Source organism: Haemaphysalis longicornis, unplaced genomic scaffold (genome assembly GCF_048455015.1).
Source record: "Haemaphysalis longicornis isolate Haplotype H1 unplaced genomic scaffold, Haemaphysalis longicornis Haplotype H1 scaffold_1, whole genome shotgun sequence".
NCBI classification, from domain to species: domain Eukaryota; kingdom Metazoa; phylum Arthropoda; class Arachnida; order Ixodida; family Ixodidae; genus Haemaphysalis; species Haemaphysalis longicornis.
In genome coordinates, this window is record NW_027526203.1 from 162,749,037 (window position 1) to 162,769,848 (window position 20,812).

The 20,812-nt window shown below is 48.9% G+C and overlaps 1 protein-coding gene across 2 annotated transcripts in view; it reads right to left on the reverse strand.

The window, feature by feature from the left end:
* LOC144138770 (glycosyltransferase 25 family member-like) overlaps positions 1 to 20,812 on the reverse strand; it is a 247,209-nt gene that overhangs the window by 78,438 nt on the left and 147,959 nt on the right. The window contains exon 3 of one of the 2 annotated variants that reach the window (XM_077671216.1): positions 11,631 to 11,688. In XM_077671216.1, coding sequence (XP_077527342.1) covers positions 11,631 to 11,688 — 58 coding nt within the window. Of the gene's footprint in view, positions 1 to 6,771; positions 6,909 to 11,630; positions 11,689 to 20,812 lie in introns of those variants that run through there. The other variant, XM_077671227.1, reaches the window with a different exon arrangement.

Here is a 20,812-nt window from a genome sequence, read left to right on the forward strand (position 1 = left end):
GTGCAGTTCTCAATCTCGGTGTTAGCAGGTATGCTGCCCTCAGTGTGCACGCCCTACCTGGGCACTACGCACACTGCAGCCAGCACGTTTGGTGCCATTGCCCTCAGTTCCTTCAGCCCCTCTGCTATCTCCTGGCCAAGATTTCGCTCCACTCCCTCGAGAACATCACAACTCCCTATTGCAATCACTACAAGGTTGCTACCTTGGACCAACATGGGCACTAGGTGGCACATGGCCACCTCAACATGCTTGTCACCTCCCACTCTTTCCAGTCCAGCTGCGCCTCACTTAGCCATGTTCGAGCCCCCCCAAATATAATGCTATGTGCGCCATGCCACTCCCAACAACCAGTTTTTCCAGCCTCTTCACGAGTACGTTGGCATAGCTGTCACCCTCCCTGCTCCCCAACCCGTGTGCCGCCTAGGTGCATGGCTCTGCTTTGTCACCTCGGCCAAGGTTGTTCATCATTTTAAAGACTTGGGCTAACTAAACGTGAAAATTTTGCTTCTCTATGTCCGTCTGCCTGTGTGTCTCACTCGAATCAGCCAGAAGTGCTACTGGCGAGTAGTGGGTTCCTAACCCACTGGGCATTGGTGATAAGAGCAGTGGAGAAGGGGGAAGGATGGGAGGGAAAGTGGGCTACATAGAGCGTGGGGGAAATACAGGAGGGAGAGGGAGAAGAGGACGATAAGAGTGCAGCTCGAAGGAGATGGGGAGGACTTGGAAAGGAACGTGAAAATGGATGGAGGAGTGCAATTAAAGTGGGGGATAATGACAGGGAGGGAAAGGGGAATTGGCAATTGTAATGAGGTTATAGAAGGAAAATGTGAAGAGTGGTGCACCAGAAGAGGAAAAGGATGGAATGAGAGTGGGATGGAGAGAGTAAAGGACAGAGGGGAGGACAAAAAAGTGCAGTGGAGGAGGCTCGGGTGAGGAGAGAGTAGGATGAAGAAAAGAGTGCAGCAAGAAGAGGATGTAGATGATTGATTGATTGATTGATTGATTGATTGATTGATTGATTGATTGATTGATTGATTGATTGATTGATTGCAGGGTTTAATGCACCGACGCTACACAGGCGGTGAGGCACACCGTAGTAAAAGGCTCCCGATTAATTTTGACCACCTGGTGATCTTTAATATGCACCGAAATCTCGAAAACAAGGGCATTTTCGCTTTTTGCCTCCATCAGAGAAGCCACCACCGCAGCTGGGAATCGAACCTGCCTCCTTGGGCTCAGCAGTACAGCGCCATTGCCACTGAGCCACTGCAAAGAGGTTTTGGAGGGAATGACTTTCAAGAGAATGGAGTAAGTGGGGAGAAGTGCGACTAGGGTGGGATAATGTGAGACAGAGGAGGAGGGCAGAGAAATTTGAAAAAATGGCATTTGAGGAGGGAGAGGGGTGAATGGGTGCCACTGAGAACTGAAGGGGGAAGAATAGTTGGATAGAGAGAGAAGGAAATAGAAGTGGAAGAGGGTGCAGAAGTGATGAATGGCAATGTACAGTCATGGACACTCCAAATACGAACCGCGGAGCGCATGGCCAAAGATACCGGTGCCGTCACCTGGCAGCGGCCGTGGAAAACGCACGGACATGCGCAGTTGAGATGACGAGAGTGAGGCTGCGTGTCCCACTGCGATATGTTGCCCTCTGCTCGCTTGCATGCTTGCCTTGTCGCCATGCCGCAAGAGCGCTGCAAGCACTGCAAGTACTACCACCGCTGCAGCTGAGGGTGTTGGTCACGTTGAGAGCAATGTGGCGCATAATTGCTTGCGGCTGCGGCCAGTGCTTGTGTGGGAAACCCGTGCACGCTGTCGCAAGGTGTACTGTTGAGCTTGCTTTCTTGCTCATCATGCTTTCTTGAAGAAAACCAGCGTGCATAAATTGGAGACAATAAATGCATTCCGCCTAACTTCTGATGGCACTGCATTGTTTTGCGTTCGTGGTGCAGTGGCTCAGGAATTTAACAATGAGCTAGCCACCAACAAGAATGCGCCTTTTTTTGACGGAGTCATGGCTGAGTCACTTGGCGGATTCAGTGCTTGTAGCAAATAGATATACCACCAGAATTTGTCTCCAATCATATACATTAACTGCAAGCATTGTGTGGGCTGGGAAAATCACTGGCAGAATTCTAATATTCACAAAAATGAGGAAGATATGCAAATCCAACCATTCTATAGGCCAGTTGCCCTTACACATCAATTTTGGTGGCCCAATTTTTTACTTTTTTTTTTTTTTGGCAGGCACTTCACTGCTTGCGGAAATCTGCGGAGCGGGCATTACTGAGCATGGTTTGGGCGTGACCCAGGTGTCCATCGTTATTTGATCAAGTTACTGCCTTCCACATGCAAAGCTATGTCGGCAATGTGACGCCGCCACACACGGGGAGCAGGCGCTCGTGTGAGCCGAGCACACAGTCACCGCAAACACTATCTCGCGCCGCATCGCTAACAATCGTTTTCAGCGCTCTGGCGGCATGGCGACATGGCAAGCATGCGAGCGAGGAGAGGGCAACATATCGCAGTGGAACACACAGCCTCGCTCCTGTCATCTCAACTGTGCATGGGCCGCTGCCAGGTGACGGCACCGGTATCTTCGGCCGTGCACTCCGCGGTTCATATTCGAATTGTCCATGATTGTACGTGGTAGAGGAGGAAAAAGGAATGGTGAGGCGGGACCAAACGAGTGTTAACTGGGAAGTGGAAAATGCAGGAGAGGGCAGTAGTGAAGGAAGGAAAATCGAAGAGGGAGAAGCTATAGGAAAAGGGAGATGTATAGGAAAGGGAAGAGGGTAGATAGGTAAGGGGATGGGATGAAAAGGAATAGTTAAGGCGAATAGGAGGATTGGAACAGGAATGGTGCATGAGAGGGCAGGGAAGAGAGAGAAACATCAGGGGGAGGAAGGGTACAGTAGATGATCGGAGAGGACTCTAGGAGAGGGGGAAGAGGAGTATATGCAGAATGGTAGTGGGGAAGGGGGGTGTAAGAAGGTCGTAGAGGAAGAGAGGAAGATGAGAAAGCTATGATTGAGTCAGGTGCAGTAAAGGCATGAGGGAAAAGGGCAGAGGGAGGTGACTGGGAGGAGGAAGAGGGCAACAATGTGAGGTTTAGGAGAGGGAGAGGATGGAGACGCAGGGGCGGCTAATTTTTCCTTGGAAAGGAAGATTCTTCTAGCTTGCTGTAACTGCCGCTCAGCTGCCTTGCGATCGTCGGGTTCGCTAGTAAATGCGCTGTCTCTTAGCTCGCGCAAAGTTGTCCGCTTTTACCACTCCAAGGCGCGAAACAACTAAGCAGAGACGGCACCTACAGCCGTGAGCTGAAGTAAACGGACCACGGGAGAGGTGGCCAAAACTAATCGCTGCGCCGTCTGGTTGCGCGGAGCCTGCTGTCGAGACCGCGCACAGCGCAGGCGCGGCCTAGCAGCACAGCACACATGCCGCTATCGCTCGCTTCTTCGCGACTGCTTCTTGCTTCGATAAATCAGCGCCAGAGGAATCATGCCGCGCAGTTAGAGGAACTCTGCCCAATCATTGAAAACGATGCGACTCACCTGATATGCGGCAATGGTCGTGCTGTCGCTGCGTTGGGCTCGTAGCCTTTTTTTTATGGACGTTTAGTTTGCCACAGGGCATATATATGGGGGTAGGAGTTTATGGTGATTAGATGAATTTTATTCTTCGGTATCACAAGGTCGCAACGGGAAAGCATTTCAGTAAATACACCCGAAAAAAAAAGGCCAACCAATATGGGTGCTTTCTCTTAGGTCAAGATCGTCTACGGGCTATTACGCTTGTTTTGATATATTTGCGCCTGATGCAGGGAAAACTCGTCCCCTACTGAAACAGGCTTCCGATCACCTTACAGTGAATCCTATCCTATTTAGCTGCCACAACCCCTTAAGCCCCATCACTAAATCTCGCAACTGTTCACATCACACCTCGTTACAGCACTTATTTTTTCACAAAGGACACCCGCCGAATCGAGCATAGCAGCTTTTTTGTGACCAATATGTCGGTGTGTGTGCATGCTTGGGGCAGTTCGTGCGTTTCCCATAAATTGAACGGCTCAAATAGGAATATCACACGGGTGATTGGTTAGGTGAAACCCATGCAGTATATCTCGCTTTTGGAGCATTTGTTAACTGCTTCGAAGTTATCCAAACCAAAAGGCAGAAATAGCAGCCCACTTATTCATTGATAACATGAATGCATCCAGCAAAGCTGGCGTTTCTACGTTCTTTTGTTTCGCTGCTTAATAAACTTAAGTCATTAAGATGTAGGGCATATACAAAAACGGCTAACAATTTTTACCAATTTTTACGAAGGAATTAACCCAAGTAGCTCAAGAAACTAAACGGAATCAGTTCTAGTTGGCCATTAACCTACTTTTGTGTGATCGATGAAACTTGGAATTAACCTAGCAGGCAGAAATGTGTATGCTGTAAGGCAATTTTCACAGTGGTTTCGGTGAACCTGGTGAGGCTGCTCGAAAGGGTTCGGAAGCAATACCTTCATGTTATCGTATTCAAACTGCGACTGCTAACTATCTGTGAGAGGCCGACTGAGGAAAATCTCCCCGCGATCAATTGAGTAGCCGTCGAAGCAGTCAACCATAGTATCATTTGATTTGTTATGGTTTTTGAATAACGCACTTTACGGGCTAGAACTGTTCACTTGAACAATGTATTGGCAGCCGCAGACATTTCGAAATGTTTGCAAGTCCAGCATGAACTAACTAGAAGGAGTACGTGACACTTCTCACAGTGGTCTTTGAGGTCAAATATAGTGCATTCTTTTCTTCGATATCCGCATTCAAACGCGAGTTATCGGGCCCCTTTAAATGTGGCTTGGATGCAATGCGTGTTATGTCTGACAAACGATGGCGACACAAACTACTGATTTTTTATGCCAGTGGTACTCGGCCGGTAGCGTACCGAAGATTCCTTCTGGGCTTGCAAAAGTGGTGGGGGACTCCACGATGAAATATGGTGATGCGTGTCTTATTGTCGCACAATTAACCTTTGCAGCCAAAGTCGCCCATGCACGTATCTCTATGCCCGCCCTTTGAGTGTGGCTTTTCTGCATAACTGAAACGTTGTGCAAAAAGCCAGCTTTAAAATTTGTGCTGTGCGAAGGCGTTATTGTAACATGTCATGCAGCAAATCCACTTTTTTTAGTTCGCGGCAGGGTTTGGAAAAAAAATTTGGGAGTATCGTGGAGGGACCCACGGAGTGCGAAGTGTCTTCCCGTTCCCCTTTTTGTCTGCGGACCCCCATCTGAGAACGACGGCCCTGTGCAATGCTTTGTAAAATAAGAAGTGTAAATAAACGTGGCTGTTTTGAAGTATACCGTCGTTTGTTTGCTGCATGCCGTCGACCATAAGATAGTAATCTTTTTATCTTCAATCATGGACTGACCGACGCCCCTTTGAATCAAATCCTTCAATTTCAACTCGTGTCACAGAAGTGCACAAGAACTGGCAATAATGTTTTCAAGTGCAAATAAATCTAATCGAAAAATGTAGTTTGCATGCGTTTCGATAGTCACTGGGCATTGAAGGCCCGGTTCAATGGTATCTCATATCGCAATATAGTTTTTGAACATTTAAGGTATGTGTCGGTGCCTCGAACTTGAAAAAAAAATGCGAAGCTGGACTTTCCCGAGCGATTGCGGAATGGCACATAAGCTGCGTACGGGTAACGAAGTTTCATAGAGCGATCAATGCAGTACATACCTAAACACAGCAGTATTTGTGAAAACCTTAGCATGTAAGGTTAGCATCAATAATTTTTGGAGTTCGCTGACACTCTCAAGAGGCCATAATTTCGCATGTTTCCTCAAAACCGACAAAGATGGTGTTTCGTATTATTTTCTTCGACTGCACCATGATTTTTTTTTCTGCTTCATTTTCAGCTTCAATACATGGCGCGCGCGGGGAGGGGAGGTGCAAAAAAAAAAAAAAAAAAAGCTTCAAGCACGAGCTTATCACCAGCGCGCCGTTTCCACAGGTGTGTTGACCAGCAGGCAGCGAAAGGGCAGCGTGATTCTCCTGGCGCTGATTTATCGAAGCAAGAAGCAGTCGCGAAGAAGCGAGCGATAGCGGCATGTGTGCTGTACTGCTAGGCCGCGCCTGCGCTGTGCGCGGTCTCGACAGCAGGCTCCGCGCAACCAGACGGCGCAGCGATTAGTTTTGGCCACCGCTCCCGTGGTCCGTTTACTTCAGCTCACGGCTGTACCTGGGCCTTGCGCTACCTTTGCGCCTACTTGCCACGGACAGCCGCCACGCTGCAACAGCTACACCTCCACTGAAGAAAGCCTCAACCAATGATTAAGGAGCGTGCCTTCAGCTTCCGCAGTCCTACAAGTCCCTGTCGGCTCTGCGTTGTCGTCCGGCTGTTTGCTCCCTCGCATTGGTGAAGCACAAAAAAAGTCCGCTCTGGTCCGCAGTCAGCGACTGCCATGCGAAGGCGGTGGCGATGCCATCTGTTTTATCGTTTCTGGACTGTTTCAAAGAGTGAATACATTCGCACTGCATTAACGGCGTGAATCGTTGTTCAGGTCAGACGAAATTTTCAGGACTGCTCTCACACCACCGAAGGCTTTGTACATCTTTCGTGGTACATATACCACAGGCGTGTACCGAGAACCGTGAATGTTGAGCATGCAAAAACGACAAAAAATGTATAAAACACACTGTGCGCGTGTGACTGGATGAACGGACGTGAAAGACCAAACGTTCCGTGCACGAGACGGACCAGAAGGACCTACCGGATTCGACAAGACAGGAAAAAGACGGAAATGCCGAGCAGATCAGCTTTCTCACTCACACATGGTGTTAGCAGTGTTAGCTTGCCCGGGGGACCGCGCAGCACATCTACATTAGCAACAGTAGTGCCCAAACGTTCAGGTGGAAGTTGACGCGCGTAAGTGGCGCCACAGAACAGGGAGGATTTTAGAGAAGCAAAGCTCTAGCTTTGCCTGTAGTGCCAGAAAAAGCGTAGTGGCGGCGTCGTGAACTACCCAGTACGCCCGCTTGATGGCGCTGTAAACACGGCTTTGTAAACATGGCAGATGCTTTTTGCACAGGCCGCTTGAGCTCCTTAATAACATGGCTGCCCTCGCACGGCGGCCGCCGGCTCGCTGCTCCACGGCCGTATGGTAGCCACCATAACGGCCGGACTCGACTCTCCTCCTCCCGCGCGCGAAAGGGGCGTCGAGTCCGGCCGTGGCTGCTCCTGCTGGCTCCTGGCTGGCACGCTGGTCGCGTGTTTACTTGCGCCGCGCTAGTGAAGTGATGTTACGCCAGGTGACCAGATGGCCTCGACTGGCACAGACCACAGTAAGCAGCAAGTGAGAACAAATCGTTTATTGACATCCGCAAGTTTACAGAGGCCAGGACATCATTTCATTTCGATCGCTGCAATTGTACGTCGCCTTCGTGACAACATTTTTTTTTTTTTTTGCCATAACAACTCGTTCACTTGCGCTAAGATTTCGAACGAAGGGCACAAATGACGTATTGACGGCGACAACGGTTTCCTTTGCACCGTCTTTCTAGCGGAGTGCATAACACTCACCTTCTGTTGGAAGAATCGAATATTCTGGCCTCGACAGCTGCCTTCCGATGCGGAATTTCCCACATTTGTCATTCCACAAGCACTCAATTCCCGTGTTTTGCCAGTCCTCTCAACAACTGATGGACGCAAAAGCACATAACAGCAATAACAGTCACGAAACCGGTGCTCCGCGCACATTGAAACGGTCGGCCGTTGCAGCGGTTTCAATTTGAATTGGCGGCTTTGTGGTTGCGAATTCAGAAACGAGGTGGTGCACCAGTCGGCTGTTTGTAAAAAGTTGCGTACATTTTTGCTCAAGGGATGTTTGATGCGGAACTTGTTAATAGTATTTTTAAATAACACATAGTAAGCGAACTGTGTGGGCTCTTTGAGTCATGGAATGAATGTTTTGTATTCTATACCAAAAGTAACATTTTGCCTGCGCCGTCTGGTGGGCTTGATGGTCGAAAACAGCGCTTTAGGTTGGTCACGTGGGGCGTCGATTTTTACGCCGCCTATAGGGAAGACAGGGAACGTCCAAGCTTGAGAGGCCTGGTGGCGCGAAAAAGGAAGAGAGTACGCAGAGCCACCTATATTCGCCAAAAAACCATTCCGCCGCAAGGGCACTTCAACAACCCCTCGAACGTGCTGAGGGCGCGCGGATTTGAAGAGACACTTTTACTTGGAAGGTGTAGTGCGTCCCTTTCACAGGTTCCTTTGCGGCTTTCTTCAGCGGTCACAGGATATGCACGCAACGACGTCAAAATTAAACCGGAGCAAAGCAATAAACTCCCTAATAGGCACCATGCATGTCCGCTGCTTTGATTTATACGCAACAAGAAATTTTCCAAAATTTAGATTAAAAAATCAACCAAGCCAGAATGTCGTGCCGAGGATGACGCCAAAACGTCATGTCAGCCTGTTTTGTGGCCCGCAGAAGAAAGGTATCACTTTTATAGAAGGAACTGTTTTACATGTGGTTACATCAGTGATTTTTTTTTCTCCAAATGCTAATAGCTGCGTCTGTAAAGGTGTCTAATTCCTCGGAGCCTTTGTCGTGAGCCAACTGGGCAATGTACTGCTCCCGTACAGTTTTTCGACGTCGCTCTATGGGGCGGCGACGAAGTATGCCAAGTGCCATGAGCGCAGACCCGGCAGATCAGAAACACGCACGGCCTTGCTGACGATGTCGAACTATTCCCCACTCTTGGAGCACTCCAACAAATTCAGACCTCCCAGCAACCAGAATATCACCATTACCGCATCATTACCGATTCACATGTTGCCCTCCAGGAACTCAACAAGGCTTATACCCATAATCTCACCGCCAACCACATTATAAGCACAATTCAATCCTTGCGCGGACAAGGTATTCATATTCGTCTGGCTTGGACACCTGGTCACACAGCTGAAGCGACTGGAAACCAGCAAGCACACAACGCTGCTAGGGAGTGCCTTCTCTCGACTCCTCCCCTGGCTACCACGCCCGCTGACGAAACCTCACCTACATGTTTAGCCTGGTATCAGAAAAGACGGCAACTGCGGCAACAAAGTCAACGGCGGCTCCAAGAATATACCCCCCAGGCTTTCTCCCTGCTTCGATATCCCTTTCTCGGCAGGGCGAAATCTTCGTTAACAAGGCATGCGCGGATGCCGCCTACACCCCGGACATTGTTCGCAAATGGTACCACGGCAGCACATCCCTTTCATCCGCACCTACGTGCAATTTCTGCGGTGCAGCTAATACCGTCCCGAACTTGTTTAACCTTATATGGTCATGTCCGACTTTCGAAAGCGGCCGAGAACAGCGGGTAGCCTATTGCCCACCACCACTCACCAATACGGAGCACCTGGAGCGCCTGCGCTCCGATGCTATTCTTCTCGAACGCATAGGAATTTATTCACTTGACATTTTTACTGATGGATCATCTACGCCTGACTGCAGTTCTTCCGGGCTCTTCATTACATCCACCGGCCAAGCACTCTCATACCGTCTTGAGCGCCCAACATCATCTACATCTGCTGAGCTTCATGCCATCAAACAAGCACTTCACTACATTCTCCGCCAGCAGCCAGCACAGTGGGTAATCTTTACGGATTCGAAGGCAGCACTGCAAACTCTTCGACGTGCCAGCTGCTTCAGCATTCACGAACATATATCCCGCGATGTCTCTTACCTAAATCATCTAGTTTGTGTCGCCGGACACCGCGTGATACTGCAGTGGATCCCTGCCCACTGCGGCATCATAGGCAATGAAAAAGGAGATGAGGCTGCCAAGAGAGGATTGCAACTGCAGAACGTGAGGAACATTTTCTTCACGAAACACGATGCCTCTAGGCTAGCAAAGGAGCTTGTTTTCAGGGAAAGAAGCACCTTCTGGTCTCTCCCGGAAAACCAGCACCCATTCCTGCATCATGCCGACCCAACTTTGGCACTGAGGTTACCGGAGCGACTTCCACGTCGGCTAGAGACTTTGCTCCATCGCTTACGTCTCAACGTGGCGCTAACACATACCTACCGCTATCGCCTTGGCCTAACCTCGAACCCCTTTTGTGACAACTGCGGTTCACCAGAAACCGTCGAGCACATTTTACTGGAGTGTCCTACATACTATCAAGCAAGAAACAACCTCGCACAGAAGATCGAGTGCCTCAACCACAGTTCCTTGACTTTAAAAGCACTTCTGGGACCATGGCCATCTCCCTCCTCTCAGCGTAAAGTGCGAACCGCATTATTTGAATATCTCAATGACATCGGCGTCGCTGAGCTGATATAGGACCAGATCATTCTTGCACTGTACAACCGCCCATAGACTTTTCACGTGTCGCACTGACGGACCCCAACGCACACGCTTCTTTTTTTTTTTCACTTCTTTTATTTTCTCCTTTCTTCTCTCTCTTCCACCTTTCTTCATATTGCAACTTTTTTTCCCTCCTCCCGTACCACGCAGAGTAGCATGTCGGCGTTAATCTCTGCTTTCCTCTAATAAAGAGCTCTCTCTCTCTCTCTCTCTCTCTCTCTCTCTCTCTCTCTCTTCTCTCTCTCTCTCTCTCTCTCTCTCTCTCTCTCTCTCTCTTCCAGTGGTCTTTACAAAGCAGTGTAAAACGGTCTGACAGCCCTAGTAGGGCCTGCAAACGGACAAGTTGTGTTTAACAGGGTACATGTGACTTTCATTAAGACTTTTAAGTGCAATGCACTTCTTAAGCGACCCTGAACCTGCGTCCACCGGCGATGTCCGCGCACGTGGAGATGGACGCGCGCAGCCTGGCCGCTGACATAGCACATACCCACATGGGGGATTGGCCAGGAATCTCCTCGTCTTCCTTGGCAACGGGGGGAGATGGGCGCGCGCTGCCTGTCCGCTGACATGGCACATACCCACGTGGGGGATTGGCCAAGAATCGGGCGTGAGAAGGGCTAATGCACCTGCTTAAAGGAGTACTGACACGAAATTTCAAAGCTGAGATCCGCTCTAGCAATCAAGTACAACGACAACACAAATAGGTGTCTGTGAATAAATGCATCTTTCTTTCTTTGTAGTTGTGTGTGTGTGTGTGATCTCTCTTTCGCGAACATTACCGAACCGCGCAAATTCAACTCGTGCATTCGCACTTTCACATTCTTCCCCTCGGGGAAATGCGGGGAATTTTTCGATCCCCCTTCCCTCATCTTCCAATAACCCACCAGGGCCTCAGGCCTATTTCTAAATAAAGTCGTTCATTCATTCATTCTCCAAATGCTGCTTATTTTGTGGGGTCCTTTCCGTGATGTCGAAGATTTTAGAAAACGCTCACTGGCAGCAAACACCTTTACTGCTTCGCAGAGATTCGCAGAGAACTATTGTTCGGTTAAAAAAACTTGCGCATGGCAGCGTATCCACCTCATTCGACACAAGTAAAAAAATTGAACTTTAGTTTAACTTCGGTTTTCCCGCTTTAAAAGGGGTATGTCAGAGTTTTTTTTTTTAATTATAATAACAACGAACTTTTTCGGTGGAGGTCCCGTTGATGTGCTGAATGAAAAGGGGCTTTGATGGGAGCGCGGAAAGGAAGGAGACAAACAAAGCTCACGTCTTTCCAGATGTTGTAGTGGCTCATGAAGCATCCGATTTCACCGGCCGTGATGGGTCTGCGAAAAGCACAAATATCGACATGAAACACGGGCAGCTCCAACCGTATGGCAGCATTCAACCACATGCTGCACAATAATTCAATTCAAAGCCCACGTAAGTGCCTTATACAACGTGGACCGACCATTCGCTTTGGTGAAATTGGAACCATCGGCGATCATAAAAAACTGGAGGCGGGAGAGGAAGTGGGAGGGGGGGGGGGGGGGGGTTGTGGACGACGAAACAGAATTGGGAGGGAAGATCTGGTGCAAAGAAAAGGCATCATAAATATGTAGATCCACAATGGAGAAATCCATTTCCTTTCAAAGGGCAAATATGGCAAGAATGAATCAAACAAATGACGCACACGGCAGAAAAAATACGCTTCCGGAGTCCTTGCGCATCAATATGCATGGAGATTTAGAAGCCGGACTTACATACGAAATATCTGTCGCGTTTTGCGCCAAATTCCGGCGCGAGGAGGACGAAATTTTGCATCTTATTTTGCGCGATAAGACTTTTTCTTTATGTTGGTGGTTCGTCCACGGGAAAATTCTAATCCGATATTGGCTGTAAAGTCCAAAGTCGGAGGGATCGTACGAAGGTCGTATGAAACATTGGCATTCACCGTGCGCCGGCTGTCAACATTTCCCGTTCCTGGAGCGGAAAACTCGTTGGCCTATAGCTTACTCCGTGGCCTATAGGCTGGCCATAAAATGCGACGCTGGCTTGCGCGAGGGCGGAACGCGCAGTGGTTTATCCGGAACAAATATTTGTTCCCCTGTTCTCTGAGCCCAATTAACTTCCGGGCAGACTGCGATCTTGTTAATCATTTATGTTTACTCACCAGGAAGAAGTATACACATCACGTGTGGTGGTATATACATTTAAGTATCATGTTATGGGTGTTGTGTTACCATGCAGCAGTCACGGTATAACGATTCAGGGGCTTATACAACGGAAGCGTGCACATATGCTGTATTTGAAGCTCGTAATCGGTTGACAGGTTCATATAGAGCGTTAAAAATATTTGTTCTGTATTTTCTCTTTCATGGCTGCAGGCCACGCACATTTCGTTATATCGCACGCAGTAGTCGATGCTTAGTATTAACGCTTTCATCCTACAGATTTGGCAAATTTAACCTCAAGGCAATGAGCGCGCCTAAATGACCACAACAACAACATCTCTTTTGGAAAGGAGCAATTTTTTTTTAAACCGTAAGGAATCGGTGCTGTACTTTCTGCCATGCTCGTAGTAGGTGGCATCCTATTTTGGCAAAATTGTTGCAGACTGTCACTTTCGAAATTAATCTAAACTGTGCAGCGACGCCGTTTCGTTTACTCGCTTTTACCTCTTTATTGGAATAAATAGCTGCCTGTGTCGTTTTTCCTTTACCTATAAATACGCTCCCACTGCACGGCGTAGATAAAAAGGCGTGCTTGCGTGCGTCTGTGCACGCGGGGTTGGGAGGGGTGCCTGGGTATGCAATGAAGTAATGCGGAGAAGTGAATTTCAGTATGCGCGATCGTCTGAACTCCTCTAAACTCCACCCAGGCGACCTGCGATGCCTCCTAACAGTAAAATTTTGTACTTGTAAATATCATTTGCTTTAACATGTAATAAATTAAAAAAAAAAACGACTCGTTTACTACCCCCGATTTGCACACAATTGGTGACTTTTGATCTTGTGATCCATCGGACATCTTACTCCCTGTAAAAAAGGGGGTGGGGGGTGGGGAGGCAAGAAAAGTGGTCGAATGATTAAAGGGATTGAAATTTTTGCGGCATCCCTAGATTGGAGTTTTTCATTATGAATGCAGGATTGCGCACCAATTTTTGTGATAGAATTTTTAGCAGTTGAAATCGCTATGTATACAAAATACGAGATACTGTAACTTAAATCATCATATTAGCCCATGCCATATGAAGTGTTTCGGCACCGAGTTTCAGCCCTAAGGCTTGACTTTGGGATATAGTTGGGCATTCATTGCTATAAAAAACAGCGCAAAAAGCTGGGACGCAGTAGACAGACGACGACAAGCGCAGACGAACAACTAAGGAAAAATTTATTGTAAGTGACTACATATAGACGCTGTTACGATTCAGCTGATAATGATTGTTGATGATTGCTATTGGTTTCCCCTTTGTAGCGGGGTGATGACATCTCATTTTACCAAAAAGGACTAATATATTTATGTTTTATACTCTTGGTTTAATACTAGCGCTGCTTAGGGCAGGCACAACAAGCTTATACGGCACAATGTAGGGCTTCTGACGCCTTTTGTCATGCCGGCGGACCAGAGATCGGGAAATAAGATGCGCGGGCTGAGAGGCCGCGCGCATTGCCGCCCCCGCTTCTCTCAATGGCCGCCGCCGTAATTGTTTCTTGTTGGAGGGAGCGCGGCTCCCCTTTTGGACGCCTCGGAATGACGCGCCCTTGGTGTGCCTAGGCCAGGACGGCGACTTTTGTAAGCGCCACCCCCGCTTCCCTTTGTCGACACCGGCCTAATGAAGGAGGAGGAGGTAGCCTTTATTGTGGCAGGAAGACTCTACGTCAAGTGGGGGAAGGGGAAGTAGAGGGGGGGGGGGGGTTGTAACTTGGGACATCTTAAATGCGTACAGTTCGACCCAAAACAGGTGGGCTCCTCAAGAATGCTGAAGAGGCCGCGTGGGGTGAGGAGAGCAGGCTCACGACTCTAGACTGCTCGCGCTAGACCGCTTTTAAGGGAAAAGTGTGCAATTAAAGCCAGCATGGAGGGTTCCAGTGTACGAGGGTCGATGTAAAGACAGGCTGTATTTGGAGGAGGCTTGAAGGTTCTGTAGCGCGCGAACTTCGGGCAGTGCCAAAGTAGGTGCTGGAGATTGGCGGGAGTGGGGGAGGCACAGAAGGGACATCGAGGCGGAAGAGACGGGGTGTGCCATTTACGGAAGGTCTCAGGGGTAAGGCTAGCATTAGCAAAATATTTGTTTATGAAAATTTCGGCTGATCTTGGGAGCGGGGGCAGGGCGGATAAAAAGCCGGTTGGAGTCAGGGCCTTGCGGCAGTCCTTTTTTTCCCTTTTTGTAACGTAGAAGCTCTATCGCTGGTGGTAATGGAATGTTGGAAATCCGACGCTTCGGAAGGGCGCGCGCAATGGACCTCTCCCGGGGTACGTCACGCGGCGGCCGTGACGTCACGGAAATCGCACGTGCTGGGTGTGGCCGGGAGGGTGGTTGGCAAAACATTCGGACCGGCGCGCGGCGCGTATGCAGTGAGGCTGCATTAGACGCGCGCAAAAGTGGAATTTTTGTTTACGTGTTGGCTTTTCTGATGCCGGTGGGCTGCTGTGCTCTCGGCTACCCAAATTTTGCGAGCAAAATCAGCGGCATCAGACTTTTCGGAGTCCCCACAGAGGTAAATTCGGCGTGTATTGTGTATGCGCGCAATGTGCCGAAGAGGCTGGCAGCCAAAGCAGCGACATAGTCTGCTCTTACTCGGAGCAACATTTCGCATTCTCGAACTTCAGCTGTTCTCCAAAGCGCAGTCATACCGTCTACATTGGCAGTCCGCGCTGATTCGTGCAATAAAATGATACTGTTTATCAACCATCTGCTATCATGCAGCACCAGCAGAAATTTGCTCAAGTGAAATAGGGGGGGAAGAGGAGGAGGAGGAGGGGGCAGACGGAAATTTTCTTGCTGCGAAATATTGTCATCTTTTGAGGGGGTAGAGCACTGCATTAAAAACACAATGAATGCCTAACCTGCTTAAGCGACGCGAAATAAATGTTTCGACGAGGGATCCGCGATAGCCGCCTGATCGACAATGACAAGTTTGGTCGTTTGTTATGGGGGGATCTGTTCAAGACGAACGAAATTCATTGCTTGTAAGTACAATAAATTTTTACCTTGATAAATTATATTCTGCCTTGAGGATGCCGGAAAACTGAGATGCTTGCCGTGCTCATATGTAGCATCGTGCCTTCGGGGCGAGATGGGCCGCTCACGCGACTCGAAAAATGTGTTTGCCCTTAGCGAACAGACTCAGTGAATGTATTCATTTGTTGCGGCCTCCCGACGCTGGCGTATGCAGCGGGCGTACATGGACACTAACTTTCACTATCATGAAATAATGACTAAAATTATTTCAGTGCGCTGCCGCAAGCTATATGCACTAACCATATGTGGCTGCTATGTTACTCTCACAATGACGTTGAACCGTTTCGAGATTTCACTGGGGTAAAGGTAAGAAAACAATCGGTCAATCACGTAGAGAACGACATCATCGCGATACTTTTATTGGAATAATTTTTGCCTTTTGCTCTTCATATTTTTGTTTCGTTGCTGCTTATTTTGCTATTTAATCCTTTCATGCTTTACCTTTCCTTTTTCCCCTCGACATGAAATCGCGTGTACGCCACTGTCTCCGGGCGACGCAAAGAGACCAAGAACAGGGAGCGTTTACCTTCCTGAGGCACCGCGCTTAGCTTAAGCGTACCTCGAAAGCAACAATAAATTAACTTTCCTTGGTATGTGTCCGAACACAAAGAATCTTAAAAAACATTTTGGGATGCGTCGTAACAGCACCAACCTTCAGAATGACTCGTTTAGGCTGTTCTGCCGCGCACTGATTATCCGAAAGCGTCGCCGTTCAGTTGACCGTACGGTAAACGAAAGTGTTGCGGAGGTTGTAGATGCGGAAAGCTACATGGAGCTTCGACGGCCACAGCTAGGATAGCTAGACCCCCACCTGCAATGTGGGAAGCCAGTGACGGCCCGAACCAACGGCACATCGTTCCTTTCGGGCGCCGCGCGGCCACGCCGTGCCGTCGGCGCAGGCGCTTTCTGTCAACCGCCACCTCACTTCGCGGCCGCCAGCAGGCGCCACCCGTCGCGCACGTGCGCTTAGTGACGTCACGTTGTTTACATACAGGGAGAGGTCCATTAGGGCAATAAGACGCCGCTTCGGAGTTGCGTGCCTCGGGGCTACCGTGATAGGCTTAGAATGTGCAAGCCTTGGAGGCGACTTCTGTGAGCACCGCGGCGCCTGATGGCCGCTCTTGCCGCTCTTGCTTGTCCGATGTTACCGCGTTTTCGTGTGTCCGCCACGTCTGGAAGAGGAGACGAGGGGCGGGAATTTAGTGGGGCACGTTTGGCTTCACCATTGGTGGATTTGAGAGGTCGGCCGGACCAATCAAATCGGCTGCGCGGCGTACCATGGGCGCGACGGATGATATTCCCGGGGCAAGATAGTGAGCGCCAGACTTAGCTTTGGCTGGAGACCAGCGAGCCTCCGTGCTTAATGCACGTACACCTTGCCGTCTAGGGCGTAAACCAGAGTCAGATCGCTAAGGTTTGGCACCTAGGGCGTAACTCGGAGGGTCGATCGTTAAGACGTCCGTGCTTAATCACCCCTTTCTGTAACCAACTCTTGTAAACAACCATAAATACAGTTTTTGTTTGTCATCATCTCTTCGTCCCGTCATCGTCTTCTCATCTCTTCTGCTCCACCGCCAACACCGCCGCATTCTTCAAGCGAAGGGTTCCTTCGCCACCACAACGAACCTGAAAACCTACCAACAGGGTTTAACTCACAAAATACTTTTTTTTTTTCTGTTACAGGTGGTAACTGTCCTAGGCAATATTCCCCTCTCTGCTTTTCGTCCACCAGCATTTTAATCTTCTTTTCGTCACCTCGATAGCCTTGAAGTTAACTTCCTCTGTGCTACCCTTAAATCCTAGGACTTCTGGAAGCCGAATATTTCCCTCATGTAGATTTGGATGGATACCCTCCCATTCTAACACTATGTGCCGCATAGTTTCTGTTTCTTTTCCGGAGATTGATTGATTGATTGTGGGGTTTAACGCGCCGACGCAACGCAGGCGATGAGGCGCGCCGTAGTGGAGGGCTCCGGATTAATTTTGACCACCTGGGGATCTTTATCGTGCGCCGAAATCTCGCACACACGGGCGTTTTTGCTTTTCGCCTCCATCATTTTCCGGAGACCACGCATACCCCGTCATTTTGTGAATACTTCCCCACAAAGCACTTAGTTCGCAAGCAATCTGCTCTAGCCTCAAAAAGGAAAGCACTGCCCTGGGAATTATCGTGGAAAGTTTCCTTTCTGATGTCCAATTTCTCAACCCTGTACATCTCTAACGACGTTTTAGCTTCCATTTTTTTCTCTCCATTTATTCGTTTCAATCTGCCTTGCCTCTTTTTTGGTTACCTTGGCTGTTTTGGATACTCCACTGTTCTTTCCGTATTTCATCGTTAGCCTTCTAGTCTTCCTTAACCATTGCGTGTCCACGCTTTTCAAGTATAGGTACCTGAAAACCTTAGCTGCCCACCTTCGTTGATCCATTGCTCTCAACCTTATCTCAAAACATATTTTACTCTGTGCTTCTCGAACTTGAAACGACGCCCAGCCCATATCTACCTGTACTGCTTCGTTAGTTGTTTTTCCATGTGCGCCTAAGGCCAAACGGCCTACCGTCCTCTGGTTCACTTCAAGGTCTGATAGAACGTCTGTTTTTGAGCAGAGTACAGCATTCGCAAATGTGAGACCCGGAACCATCACTCCTTTCCACATTCCTCTTACTACTTCATATTTGTTATACCCCCACAGAGCTCTATGCTTCATTATAGCTGCGTTTCGCTTTCCCTTGCCCTGAAGTTGCTCCTCGTGAGTTCTTAAGTAGTTATCCCCTTCGTTTATCCCCACTCCCAAATATTTATGTTCCTTCACTCTTGGTAATTCGCATTGCTGGATAGACACTGCGTCAGTGGTAGCGTCATTGAATACCATTATTCCCGATTTTTCTGCGCTAAAATTTAACCCGAGGTCGGTGGCTTCCTGGCCGCTAACATTTATTAGCGGGTTCATATCGGTCTGGTTAGCAGCTAAAACAATGTAGTCTGCCTATAACATTCCCAGAATACGCTGTTGTACCACTTCGCGCTGCAGCATATACCTGCTTGACTTTCTTCCAGTTTCTTTTCTAACCCTGCCATGTAAAGCATAAACAGTATTGGGCTCAAAGGGCATCCCTGTTTCAGTCCCCGATGGGTGTTGACCCGCTGGGCGCATTTCTGTCCTTCCCATGTAAGGTGCCCTTTACTATCTTTATAGATTGCTATAAGGAACTGTATTACCTCGTAATCTAATCCCTGGAGTTCCAGCATTCTGCACAGCAGTTCTCTGTTTACGTTGTCATATGCCCCTTTAATGTCCAATATGTTGTAATCCATAATGGTCTATTGTGCGCTTTCGCAATTTCAATGCAATGCGTTATCACGAACAAATTATCATTCAATCGCCCGACTTGTCTAAATCCATTCTGCAGTTCCCCAAGGATTTCATTTTCTTCCATCCATGCTTGAATTTCTGATGTTATCGCCTGCATTACGAATCTATACACCACAGACGTTACTGTAAGTGGTCTGTATGAATCAATACTGGCTTTCAATACAGCATACTGTATTCAATACTGTATTCAATACTCCTCCCCTGGCTACCACGCCCGCTGACGAAACCTCACCTACATGTTTAGCCTGGTATCAGAAAAGACGGCAACTGCGGCAACAAAGTCAACGGCGGCTCCAAGAATATACCCCCCAGGCTTTCTCCCTGCTTCGATATCCCTTTCTCGGCAGGGCGAAATCTTCGTTAACAAGGCATGCGCGGATGCCGCCTACACCCCGGACATTGTTCGCAAATGGTACCACGGCAGCACATCCCTTTCATCCGCACCTACGTGCAATTTCTGCGGTGCAGCTAATAACGTCCCGAACTTGTTTAACCTTATATGGTCCATTCTGCAGTTCCCCAAGGATTTCATTTTCTTCCATCCATGCTTGAATTTCTGATGTTATCGCCTGCATTACGAATCTATACACCACAGACGTTACTGTAAGTGGTCTGTATGAATCAATACTGGCTTTCAATACAGCATACTGTATTCAATACTGGCTTTCAATCAATACTGCGCGCCGCTGTGCTGCAAGCTTCGTGCAGCAGTCTTGTGCTTTGTGGCAGAGCTGACCACTACGTGCACCTTCCGCTTGGGCGCCTCTCCATCAGTGGCTCAAGCTTGCAGCGACAGCCAACAGATTCCAACACGCCGCAAAACGGTCAGTGCAAGGACGCCTCGCTGTCGGCGAGATTCTAACTTCGGCGGCGGCAGACACGGCGAGTGGAGACTTGTCCGAAGGACGCGGACGCCGCTGAGGAGACCTCTCTTCCCCCCCTCTCAGACTCAGCGTGCGCCGCTACTACCAACACCCTCTAGTCTTTAAGGTATTGCTCCTACCGACCCCTCACGAACTCTGGAAAGAGCGTTGTGTGTGTTTGTACTGTGTTCGCGCCGTGTGCAAAAAGCAGGGGGAGAACTTGTTTACCGTTAGCCCTTTGGGTATAACTACGGGGCCCCAAGCGCAGAAGTGTGTTCGATTCGGAGAAGAGAATCAATGCTGTCACTCTGCTCGAGTCCTGTACTGTAACCTCACCCGTAAGTGCATTGTTCCTGTATTTCTTCGGCTCGACTATCGCCATGTAGCAAACCAGTTAAGTTTTCCTTCGGCTTCTGGTCGTCATCTCCAAGGCAGCAGCACTTGCTGGCCGCTCACCACCACGCTAACATACGCATGACGGAGGCGACGGAGTCCGGTGCTGGGACGCCTTCCCGAAGTAACAGAACGCACGTGCGTGATCTCCCAACGGTGCGAGGAGGAAAGGAAAAGCTAAACCATAAACTACGTGAAAAGAACACAGTTCATATTTAAAAACAGTCATTCATTCTCTTTAGGTGCCAAGATAGGCTATCTCCCGCTGAAGGTGTGCCACCCAAGGCGAACTCACGCAATCATCCCCCAAATGCAAATTTGGCTGATGCCTTGTAGATTTCGCGGGATCGAGCTTCTCGGTATCGCTTTCAAGGTCCGTGTTTCGTTAAGCTTAAGATAGCAGTTGCATTTAGCACAGCGTGTGGCGAGACTGCTTCCAGTTTTTGTGCGTATAGAGTAAGCATGACCTCTAAGGCGTACATTGACGCACCTTCCCGTCTGGCCTACGATGACACGCTTGCCTGCAAGTGGGATTCCGTATACTACGCAATCCACACATTTCACGTATTGCTTTGCGTGGTTCTTCCCGCAAGTGGTT